This window comes from Hippoglossus stenolepis, chromosome 16 (genome assembly GCF_022539355.2).
Source record: "Hippoglossus stenolepis isolate QCI-W04-F060 chromosome 16, HSTE1.2, whole genome shotgun sequence".
NCBI lineage: Eukaryota > Metazoa > Chordata > Actinopteri > Pleuronectiformes > Pleuronectidae > Hippoglossus > Hippoglossus stenolepis.
Genome location: NC_061498.1, coordinates 5994655 through 6007417, shown reverse-complemented (window position 1 = coordinate 6007417; position 12763 = coordinate 5994655). Strand labels below are relative to the sequence as shown.

At 42.1% G+C, this 12763-nt stretch overlaps 1 protein-coding gene across 2 annotated transcripts; it reads left to right on the top strand.

The window, feature by feature from the left end:
• The first annotated feature begins 1063 nt into the window (after window positions 1-1063).
• slc6a16a (solute carrier family 6 member 16a) lies at window positions 1064-12143 on the top strand. 2 transcript variants are annotated; one of them, XM_035180976.2, is made up of 13 exons: window positions 1073-1474; window positions 1563-1636; window positions 5284-5500; window positions 5991-6148; window positions 7144-7270; window positions 7367-7542; window positions 7712-7822; window positions 7948-8189; window positions 8478-8658; window positions 9615-9816; window positions 10253-10412; window positions 10519-10681; window positions 11007-12143. In XM_035180976.2, the coding sequence occupies exons 1-13, from the start codon at window positions 1348-1350 to the stop codon at window positions 11352-11354; spliced, it is 2286 nt and encodes a 761-aa protein (XP_035036867.1). In that variant the 5' UTR covers window positions 1073-1347; the 3' UTR covers window positions 11355-12143. The 2 variants fall into 2 exon arrangements, with proteins under 2 accessions (XP_047199876.1, XP_035036867.1); XM_047343920.1 differs by having other exon boundaries at window positions 1064-1474; window positions 7144-7542.
• The last annotated feature ends 620 nt before the right edge of the window (window positions 12144-12763 follow it).

The following is a 12763-nucleotide window of genomic DNA, read 5'->3' as shown; positions in this document are numbered from 1 at the left end:
AAATTCTCACATTTGACCAAGTAGTTTGGGTCATAGCAAATTATTTCCACTAGACGGAGCCGGGACCTTCCAAATAGTCAGTGGACACAGCAGCTTGTTTTTCAAGACAGTATCGTCTACTGTTTATTCAACTCGGGGAGGATTTTATGAGACAGTGCAATTTCTTAAATAGTAAAATAGAGTTAATAGGAGGTTTAAAAGCTTTATTATGTGCTTTACAGTAATAATATTCACAATCATAAATATGGAAGAGTTTATACTTCAGTTTTTCATGATGACTCTTGTAAATGAAATGACTTCACACGGTTTTTACTTCACTGTATTTGACAGCTACTTTGCAGATTATTGATTTTACACACCATATATATAGATATATAGATATTTCACAAACCAGGCCCATGACAAGACAGACAGAACATTAAACTACTGCATGGGACCACTCTGATAGTGGGTCTTGTTTTTACATTTAGCTTTTGTACTTTTAACGAGTTAATTTGGCGCTAATTAAGGCGCAGAGTGAGTAAAAAGCAAGTAGTATTCATAACAACATAACATCAATATCCATGTTCGCCTAGCATGCATAGAGAGCTAACCACAGACATTCATCTACACATGTTTCTTATACTTTGTTTTTCAACTGTTTCCTATTGTTTGCCCTGTATTTTTCATTTTTAACCAATAAAGCACACATTGTAACTTGTTTTTTGAAAGATGCTATATAAATTAAGTTTATTATTATCAATATTAACTACACAACTTGACTTCAGACTCTTAGCTCATTTATAGATATTCTGCAAATAGCAGTGTATAGGCCTGTTTAACTGCAGTAAAGAGCAGAGAGCACAGTGTGACCACACAGATACACATCATTTAGACTGCTGGGGGAACTCCCATCATTCACTGAGGACTTCTCCCCCCTCTCTCTTTCTCTCTCTCTTTCTCTCTCTCTCTAGCTCTCTCGCTCACATTTCTGCAGGTATCTCCAGAGCTGCAGGATTCTACTCAACAACAATAGCAAATATCATTATTATTGTTATTATTAATACTATTACGACTGTTCCTGGTCTTTCTCACCTCTTCTCTGCCCTCTTTTCCACCCTCCTCACCTCTTTCCCCCCTTTGTCCAGGCGGATATGTCGTGTTTGCTGGTTGTGGGAACTGTTGGGTTTCTCAGGAATTAAAGTGGCTTGAGATTACACATGGTACAAATTGGCAAATGCAAATAAAACAGGACTGAATGAGTGAGTTGACTGTTTTCCCACAGGCTGCAGCTCAGTGCACAGGGGCCGGACAGGGACAAGGGCCGGACAGGGACACACATCACATCACATCCAGCAGTGTGTATTTATGTTGTCCAGGGGAAGGGCAGCTCAGCCCCTCCACTTCTCCCATTGGCTCCAGCTTCTCCTTCACTTCTTCTTGGGCTGTCGACAGCAGGGTCTTGTTCCAACAACCCGAAACGTGGCCACGAGTGGTGAGAAAACAACTTGATACAGACTCCCTGCGCAAAGTGTTTTTTTTTGTTTTTTTAATCCAGTCATATTATTGTCAAAACCAAAAAGGGAAGAGTTTAAAAGTAGCGAGGGAAGCCACACCAGCTACTGGAAACTGGAGCCTGCAGCGCCCTGTCAGCATGGTAAGTGTTGATCCGCCTTCACACTCCGTTAACGTGACTCCACGAGCACCAGTGTCTCACTATTGTCCGCGTCTCGCTTCTGACCGTCTTTGTTTTTTGGGGTTGAACAGTTTGTTCCATAAACTCCTCTGTGCGTAATGACGCGTCGTGCCTGTGCCATGACTCCGGAGAATCTCCCCTGTGCAGCAGAGTGCATTGTGTTCACAGCAGTAAACATGCAGCTCCATGTGTTCGGTGACGGATATGTTCCAGCACACGTGTTCCAGCACATATCTGTCACCGAACATGCGTTTTCAGAGCCAAACTGTCAACATGTGGCTTAAGAAATATACTTTCTACCTGTTTAATACGTGATAAAGTGGGACTTATATCAAGATAAACATTCTTATGTAATTTAATGATCATGATATCACATATTATATTAAGTTGAGAGACTTTTCTATATATATATATATATATATATATATATATATATATGTTTCATGAGTTTAATAGAGGTGATTAAGATGGGCAGGGTAATGTGGTTAAAAATTATATCAAATATTCAAGTCAGCTGACATCGATATTAATCATGATTTATTTTAAGTTTAAAGAGTGGGCTGTGCTATATGGTCAAAAATGATATCGAGATAAAAAAAATTACATATCAGGCAATATTGATAATTATCACGTTTTTCACTCCTGAGTGAAGTTTGTGGTTTTAAACTCTTCTTTATGTTATATTTCAATTTTTCCAAATCTGAGGTGGATCAGTTATTTCTCATACCTCCTCAATGTGCTTGCATATAGGCTTCTGCAGACATCAACCACAGTGAAGCGGGCAAAATCACTGCGACTGACAGATACTCTCGTTATGTAATACTATGAGGTGTCGAGTGTGTATTTGCTAATATATGTTTGCCTGTGTAGGGTGTTGGCCCTTTTTCTGACCTGAAAACATGGCAAGGCAGGTGTCGAAAAGTGAGAAAATCAACAGCTGATTATAAACTACAGCTCCTGTTCTGCAGCTTCTTCCCAGCTGTGATTTATTTCACCCAGAATGCCTTGTTGGTGTTTTGTCCTGTGTAATCCACTGTAGTATTCTGTGTCACCCATGTGATGTTACGCACAGCAGCAGAACCCGAGAGCTGCTTATTTTCACAACATAAAAGGTTGACAAGACATTTTATTTGGGTTTAGGCTCTCGTTTCGCTCCTGTTTCGCTCACATGCCAGCGCTGCCACATGATCCTCGGCCTGCAGCAGCTCGCTCCGACGGAAGTTGGGAAAGTGTGGAAAGTTAGTGAATGCCCTGATGAGTGGGATTGTTGACTTTACTCGACTGGGAGTGTTGGAGAGATGTTACTCGGTCCTGAGTCGGCCCGTTGCCAAAGATACATTTATAAAAAGGGTTTTAAAAAATGACTCTGCCTCCTTTTCAAACATGTCGACATGTATGAGAGGAGCTGTATCCTGGCTGTTTGTGGAGGGTTGTGTCAGTAAACTAACACAAATCGTATGTGCTGCTGAAGTCGTTAACCCTCATGTGTAGACATGTAGAAAAGTCTTGTTTATCCGAAGTATGTGTGACAATAATTTATTCCCACCTCATGCTTGTATATGTAAGTATCTCATCTGTTTTTGCTTCTTTTGAACACCCTCTAATGAACACTTTAAAATGAATTGTATCCATTTAGGAAAATCCTTGAGATGCATTGTGAGTCCACAGTTTAACTGCAGTAATCAAATTTGTGTAAGTCTTATGGAGCAGTAAATGTCAATTTTGATCTTGGCTCTTTGTGTTTTGATCCTGGATGCAGAGAAAACCTGAATGAGGAACTAACAGACTTCTAGTTAAGTCTAAGAAATATACAGGAAAAAATTCACATTGTAATTTAATGCAACACAAGAGCAGTTTCTTTTATAGCAACTGTAGAGGGGCACAGTAGTTAAGGAGAAAAAATGCAGGATTTTCCACTTCATTTTAAGTTTAAATGACATTTCATGATTAGGTTTAGAAAATAATATAAAATGTTATTCATGAGAAGGTGTTTTTAAAGGTTTTGTTTCACTTGGCTCGCAACTGTTGAATTTCCAGACCGGAGAATCGAGGCCTCACGTCTGAGAAGCTCGAACATGAGCAATTGTTGTTTATTTGCCTAAAAAAATAACATGTAGCGTGACTTGATTATCATGAGGCTGCAGTTTTTATTTGGTGCCCAGTTGTCAACAAAGTTAAAATCAATGGTAATTGCCCTTCTCCTGCCCTGTGCACAACCATATCCGCTACGGTCTACCCATGCGCCTCAGTACCACCCACAGTGTGAACCAATACAAACTTAACACCTCCCAGTGGATTCTCACTCTCACCCACACGTCACTGAAGACCCTCACCCTCAGGCCTGTGCAGCGGCGACTTCTCCTTCCTCCCCCCCTCCTCTCTATTTGCACACTCATGTGCACTTATGTCACTCTCTCACACTGCTCTGTATGTGTGGAAACCCATTTCTGAAGTCACCTGCACCGTTTGGCCATGTGTCTTGGCCAACCCTGCCGCAATTCTTCTCTGGGTCATGCGCCTCTTGTAATTTTCCATTCTCATCGCAGGCACATAGAAATAATCCAGGCCGGGTCATGTTCTAAAGCCAGTTTGGCTCGAGCTAAGTCATTTTGAATCCGGCCCACTCATCGTAGACTCTTTTTACTTGGGTTTGGATTCAGCTGTGGCTAATGAGCAGGAGTGGGTCGTCCACTAACCAGTAGGTCGGTGGTTTTAACCCCGGCTCCTTCAGTCTGCATTCCTAAGTGTCCATCGAGTGGGGAAGATACTGGACCCCACATTTTCCCCTGACGTGTGTGTGCGTGTGTGTGTGTGTGTGTGTGTGTGTGTGTGTGTGTGTGTGTGTGTGTGTGTGTGTGTGTGTGTGTGTGTGTGTGTGTGTGTGTGTGTGTGTGTGTGTGTGTGTGTGTGTGTGTGTGTGTGTGTGTGTGTGTGTGTGAGATTTAAAAAAGCACTGCAAATGTGTGCGTGATTGGTTGAATGTGACTGTGAAACACTTTTAGTTTGAAAAACGATATATAGATACACTCTCTTTACCCCTTGACTGTTTCAGATTCAGCAGATCCACGTCTGATCCCAGCCCTCATCATACACACATCTGAATGTTGTGTTTGGTTTTCTACTGAGCGTTTATCCTCCATGTTTATCTATGAAACTGAAGTGCAGCACGAGTTACAGCACATGTGTGTCACAGTTGTGTTTTCACACGGCAGGTCAGAGGTGGAGGTCTGATTTTAGCACGCACCGTGACACTATAGCAGAAAAGTACAACGGTGGCCCCCCTTCCTGTTCCCTCTTCGAGACTGTTAGTGGTCTGTGGCCCCCTCGTGCACCTCAGAACACGTTTACTGTTCAGGTGCCAGATAAATGATAAAGTGGATGTGGTATCTGCTGGAATGGGAAAGAGGCAAACTCATAGACAATCATTGCTTTCAATTTGGTGAAGCCTGACACACATGAGCTTTGTTTGCAGGGGTTGGTGCAATAGTTTTCCCATGACAATGTTTTTCATTTGCAGCTCTTGCCTTAACACAGCGTATTTGATTTAATAAAAAAATATCAGTTTAACATCAGGGAGGTTTTACTGAAGCTGCTTTTTCTCCGACCAGACGGAAAAACCTTCCCTGGACACCGAGGACAGAGCCTGGCTGGGTGAGGGTCAGTCTGAATCTCAGCTTACACCAGGTCCGGATGCAGTTGCGACCAGTGATGGAGATCGGCCCGCGTGGGACTCGAAGTTCCAGTACGTGTTGGCCCAGGTGGGGTTCAGTGTGGGCTTAGGGAATGTGTGGAGGTTTCCGTACCTGTGCCACCAAAATGGAGGAGGTGAGTGTCTCAGTGGTCACTAGTTTCAACTTTGTACCTGTTTTTAGGGGCATTTAAAAAAAAAAGGGGCAAATATAAGATAACACAAAATAAACTCTCTGCAGTTATTTTTTCGGGTCGTCCATCCCATTCTTGTGAACGCAATATCTCAAGAAGACCTTGAGGGAATTTCTTCAAATTTGGTACAAACATTCATTTAGACTCAAGGGTGAATTGATTAGATTTGGGTGGTCAAAGGTCAAAAGTCTAGGTCACGGTGAACTCCCAAAACAATTTATTGACCTCTTGAACGTGAAATCTTAAGATTGGCTTGAGGGAATTTCTTCAGATTTGGAACAAATGGTCACTAGGACTCAAAGATGAACTGATTAGATTTCAGTGAATGTAAATGTTTTCATATAAGGTCAAAGTGACCTTATATGAAAACAAATCTTACAACCGCAGTGTTGTATTTCTAGTTTCTTAATTTGTCGTTCTTCGTTTCCTCCAGGGTCCTTCATGCTGTTGTATGTTTTTCTTCTCGTGATTGTGGGAGTTCCACTGTTCTTCATGGAGTTGGCCGCCGGCCAGTGCATCCGACAGGGAAGCATCGGCGTGTGGAAGCACATCTCCCCGAAGCTGGCAGGGATTGGCTACTCCAGCTGCATTGTGAGGACTTTTATATTTATATGCATTTATTTAACTCTTGATTTAGATCTGTCAGAACTATGCTATTCTTCATCCTATAAAAGGCTTCTACAACCTTCACGTAGACTGTATATAAAGATGGACCACATGTTAGTGGATGAGACGTGGGCCAAAGTAAAATGTCAAAGCACACGTTGAGTACATTTTTCTCAAAGATTTTTCTATAACATTTAATTTATTTATTGTATTATAAATTAGTTCTTATCACACTGGATTTATGTTCAAGTGTTAATTTTCCCAGGAAGTCTGGTTTTGATTAATTATTTGATGCTATCAAAACGGGGTGAAACGTCATTATTAATAGCTGAGATTGACTTTTGCACACGTATATATCGGCCGGACCTCGCTACCGGGGCACCCCCCCCCACGATTGCTACTGTGCAATTAAGATGGAGGCGTTCATATCTGGGCTGTTTTGACTTCATTTCTGGATAGTGGGAGGAAGCTGGGACGTTTTTTCCAGTCTGACCTTTTTTTCTTCTTCAATTTTTGGGTATTTCAAAGATACAGCCATGATCGACTTTAGAATATCAGAATCTGAATATTACAGATTTGAAAATGTTCCTCCGTTTGTCTTATTTACACTACCTTTTTATCGCCTTCCGTCAACAACTTTCTCCTGTGCCGTCATGTGAGAGAGTCTTGGTGCTGCAGTGCTGTTACGTAAGCATTTTCCATACGAACGAGACGAGGCGAACAGATTCATCAAGAACTTTCTATGCACATAAAGCACTCAATGTCACTTACACTTCACATGCACACACACACGCACATATACTCACACAAATGTACACACACGCATGTTCATATTTTTGACCTTGAAATATGTTTTTTCCAGAATGTACAATATACAAGTCTGCACATACTGTATCATACTGTATATCTCAAGTACTTGCTGCGTAAATATTGAGAATTCACGAAGTAAATCATTCACAAACGCTTTCTTCTCCTCGAAGGTCTGTTTCTACGTGGCTCTGTACTACAATGTCATCATTGCGTGGAGCCTGTTCTACTTGGGGAATTCTTTTCAGTTTCCTCTGCCGTGGGAGCAGTGTCCTCTCGATGTAGCCACTAACGACACAGGTACTCGCGGAACGCAGAAATTCAACAAAATGAAGTCACATAGAAAACACTCAAAGGTTATAAAGTTACCATCTTGGTCTTGTCCTCCATCGACAGTGAAAGAATGTGCGGCCAGCTCGCCGACGTCGTATTTCTGGTTCCGGAAAGCCCTCAACATCACAAACTCCATCGACGACTCCGGAGAGTTAAACCCCATCATGACGGGCTGTTTGTTGGCTGCTTGGACCATTGTCTCTCTGGCCATGATCAAGGGCATCAAGTCCTCTGCAAGGGTAACTTAACTTCTCTTCTGGTTTTCACCTCTTCCATATCAACAACCAGTTCAAATGTCTGGTAAATATGGTTAAGATAAGGCTGTAACACGTACAGATTTCTTTGGAACTAATCATTTCAAATGTTCTGGCACAAAAATCATCCTCTGCTTCTTTTTCCAAATCTTAGGTGATGTACTTTTCCACAGTCTTTCCCTACGTAGTGCTCTTCATCTTCCTCATCAGAGGGTTGATGTTGGACGGTGCGATTGACGGAATCACCTATATGTTTTACCCTAAAGTAAGTTCATCATATTCTTGTTGTCCTCTTCTCCTTTTTATATGGATTTTGTTTCTTAATTTTGAATTCTAATAAGTTTTCTCATAAACACTGAATGAGACTTTTGATTCCGTGGTCTCTTTCAGCTGGAAATCTGGGGTAGTGTGCAGGTGTGGCGACAGGCAGCCACACAAGTCTTCTTCGCCCTTGGTCTGGGCTACGGCTCCGTCATCGCTTACTCCTCCTACAATCCAATCAACAACAACTGCCACAGGGACGCGCTGATGGTCTCTTGCATCAACTTCATGACATCGGTGCTGGCATCGCTAGTGGTTTTTGTTGTGCTGGGTTTCCGGGCCAAGAACATTGCACTACGCTGCGTGGCTAAGTACGAACGTGTGTGTGAAAATGAATTATTAAGTTCCCTCAGTCCATTATGGCAACATATTTTTGTAGAACTACATTCACATGATGCTAGAAACTACAGAAATCTGTTAGATTGGCAAATGATTGTTGAAATCAAATATAGCACAAGCATGCAGTAGATAGTAGAAATAGTGAACCCAAGAGGGGAATGTTCTGTAAGTTCAAATGGTCTTAACAAAGATTCACATTATAGTGTTTTTTTTAATGTTGTCTTTCTCTTATCGTATTTTCTAATTTCACCCTCTTGCAGAAATCTTGGTCTGCTCAGCTCCATGGCGTCGCATGGATCTGATGAGCACTGGTGGCCTTGGTTCAACATGTCCGATCCGAGCTCTGTGTCCTTAACGGAGTACAGAGAGTGGTACAGTCACTACAGCCCCACTGTGGGTCCAAACATCACTGACTGCAGTCTGGAGGAGGAGATGAATAAGGTGAGCGGCATTTAACGGATCCTTCGTTGAAAAGTGTGGCGTCGGGAACGATGGACTAACAGGCAGAGGGTCAAAGTGGGAGAGACTCCACATGTCTGAAGAGCAGATGTGTGTAGCCAGTAGCCAGTGGTTGCTATTATTCAAAATCAAAATCTGGCATGTTTAGGGGACTGATATTTATGAGGGTATGAATTTTGGTGCAGCTTAATTGAATTTAAGGGGACTGTTCAGCCTTGGAGGTGGTATGCGCTCTGCCATTCTAGTTGAGTGCCATTCGAATTACTTTTGTAATGTAGTTTATTGCAATTACAGTTTTTCTTCAGTTTGTCTTGTTTGCCAATTTTTCTACTTTCCCTCGTGGGAAACGATGGCCCTCCCACTTTCTTACAGGCCCATCCAAAATATTGTTTCTGCCCGCGCTACTGATTCAGAGAATATAATTAAATCCATGTATTTGCCTTGTATGAATCTCCGCTGTATGAAGAGGGACAGGAAAGAATTTCTTCACATGGTGCTGACACATGGCCTTAAGAAAATCATGAGGCTCGGCCAGAGGTGAACATTTCAATAACACAGTATGTAGGTGGAGTGCTGCGTTTCCCAGGACCCCTGAAGAATCCGGGAGGTGCCGTAAAACATCCAGTCGACAAGAGGAGGAAGACATATGTGACACTGAATCTTGTAGGTCCCCGGGAGAGATGGGAGCAAGCTGTGATATAGGAGTGAAAGGAGAAACTAAAGAAACAGAGGAAGAGGCACTAAACGTCATGGTACCTCACAGTGTTTATTTTATCACAAAATTCTATGTTTTGTGTAGGTTGTACTTGTAGGATACGACTGGGAACATCAAAACCACATTTTCGCTGTCTCTCCTGGTGTGTGGAGCCCCTACGTACTTTCTCAACCATCAGTCGACATTAACAAATTCTCCTTTTGTGTTCTTTGTGTGCCTGCAGGGGATTGAAGGGACGGGCCTGGCGTTCATAGCGTTCACTGAGGTGATGGCCCTCTTCCCAGCCAGCCCCTTCTGGTCCACACTGTTCTTCCTCATGCTGCTCAACCTGGGCCTCAGCACCATGTTTGGGACCATGCAGGGAATCCTCACACCTCTCATGGACAATTTCAGCCTCTTGGGGCGCCACAGGACTGCACTCACTGGTAATTCTGCCCCCAACAAATAAACATGTGTTCAAACTTTTCTCTGGATTACAGGCGTTTACAGTATTTGACTTAAATAAATTATCCTGCAGGAATGTAGGATTACATTTAAGACTAATACATTTGGACTATAAAATAATTCTCCTGTGCCGGACCTTGGGCAGGTGACTCAGGACGTTGGGATTGTTGAGACGTAAAGTAAAAGGATTTTGAGCTATCTCCTTAATCCAGAAAAACAGGAGTATTTTGTTCCACGTTAATACAATACACCTCTGTAGAATAGACAGTAAATTTCTTTATTCAGACAACAAAGCCTCACATTGTTCTAACATGTTTCTGACAGTCTTTACAGTTGTATATTATATCACCTAATATAATACTTTTAGTTTTGTACCTTTCCTGTCGTCTAACACTGTCTACATCCTTTGTTTTTCAGTGTCCAGCTGTGCTCTGGGTTTCTTGATAGGAATCTTGTTCACCCAGCGTTCGGGCAACTACTTTGTGACGATGTTTGACGACTACTCGGCCACCCTCCCGCTAGTCATCGTAGTCATCTTTGAAACCATCAGTGTGGCCTGGGTTTATGGAACCGATCGGTAGGAAACAATATACATGACAGATGTTCATTTTCTTTGTCTTTTCTGTTTCCTGGTCTTTATTTGTTCTTATTATAAAAACAGATGCATATTTCCTCCACTGCAGTTTCCTGGATGATATTGAGGTCATGCTCAAATGGCGCCCTCCAGTGGTGTACAAGTATCTGTGGAAGTATGTGTGTTTACTGGCGATGGTGGGTCTGCTGGCAGCCAGTTTGCTGCGCATGGTCTTCAAACGTCCCACGTACACCGCCTGGAATCAAAACACAGTAAGATATAATATGTAAAGACAGCAGTCAAAATAGCATGTTTACAGCATATGTGACTGTTTTATTATGACACCTTTGTCCACCTATGAAAAATAGCACATAATAATTGTTTGAGTCTTGATTAAAATGTATATTATAACTGGTATAAGCTCCACAAAGATATAATGATTCTAAAATTAAAGTTGATCTCAAATTAGCTTTTATAAATAGTCTCTAACTAAATAGTTATTGCACTACTAAAGTACTTTGCATTGTGCGTACCTGCTGATGTCTCTCTCTCTCTCTCTCTCTCTCTCTGATATGCTCTGTCCATCCGTCTCTTCAGGGGTCTGAGATGACTCTGGAGTATCCTGGCTGGGCCCTGGGGATGATCATCATGCTCATAGTCTTGGCCAGCCTGCCCGTGCCAATCGGCTACATCCATTCCACGTGGAAAAGCCGCCAGCTCCGTCACGCTCACTCCGAAGAGGGAGCCGGCCCAGAGGTGCACCGCGAGTTGTACACCAAGTGCAACTCCACCGAGCAGCTGGACTCCAGCTCCCACCGCCGAGCCCCCTCCGAGGAAGACGAGGCTCGTCCCAGGACTGTCTTCCAGCCAATGGGCAGCGAACACTACCGGCTCCTGCCCCAGCAGCAGGAAGATGAGGATGAGGAGCAAGACACAGGAGTGTGAGCGCAGCTGAGGGAGGAGAGTGGTTCGTTTGTGACAGACACTCATAAACGGACTTTATCAGAGAGAGTCTTTGGGTTGTAACCTGTCATCATACTCCAGCAAGCTATGCATTGCTGACAAGCCAAAGTAATTTTATTTATATAAGTGAAGGTACATTACACAGTCAAATCAAGGCTTTTTATTTTCTATATTTGTGAAACGATGACCTCAGCTCCTCCTTGTATATCCCCCCGTTCGTGTTCTGAACCACCCAAGCTGTTCAGAACATAAAAACACTCGTAAATACATGAAACAGGACAAAAGCCGCACTGTTGGTGAAGCAAAGGATTTTATTGTAGTTTTTAGATGAGGACATTTACCAGCTAACAGTCTGTCAAACTAAACTTTTGTCTTGTTCCTGCCAGCCTGATTTCACGCTGGGTTTTAAACTGACAGAAATATGCTTCATGCGTGAAAACATTCTATCATGAGAAACTGTGATGTGTGTGTGTGTGTGTGTGTGTGTGTGTGTGTGTGTGTGTGTGTGTGTGTGTGTGTGTGTGTGTGTGTGTGTGTGTGTGTGTGTGTGTGTGTGTGTGTGTGTGTGTGTGTGTGTGTGTGTGTGTGTGTGTGTGTGTGTGTGTGAGCATTTCTTTTGTTAATCACGTTGTTTATAAAATGAGAGATGTTAATATGTCAGTTAAATTTGTATATTTTACTTTGTATTGATATCGTTTTACCTCATATGAGAACAGCAATGTTTTGTGTTGGTCCAGTGTCAGTTGTAGCTGAATAAACCTCTAGATGGCAGCAACCTGACTCGTGACTTTCTGTGATTCACTCAGCTTCACTCAAATCCTTGAAGTCTTCAAAAACCTTTAAAGTTCAACTGATGTTACTTTGTTTTAGAGTAATAAATAAATAATAAACCAATAAAATGTTGGTGAGGAGTTTTATTCACAAAGCTGGAGGCCATTTGTGGTTTTGAATTTTCTGTGAATTTGTGCAAAGGATAGGATAATACAAATAAATATTTTTTGGGAGCACAGAAGCAGTTAACCTACACCTTTATCATTCAAATGCATAACTACATAATCATAGTTCATATATGTTACAGATATTTGCTGCAAGTGGACATTTTCAGTTAAAGCTCTGGAACTTTCCTCAGACACCAGGTCTGTTTTTCTATGTATCTGTAAGAATTTGTGGATTTTTAAGGGAAGTTCCATCAATTTTTGTTTCATCAATATCACTTTAATTCTCACAAGGCTCTTTACACTCTTACTTTCTGGTGGGAGAGCTGTTGTAACACATACTATTGCCAATACCTGTGCAGTTCAAGTCCTTTCTTCTCTGTGAAGTTAGTTTTGTGCGACTTGATGTATTTTCCTATTATTGCTATTACAAAATCTTCCTCGTGTTTGCAGGTG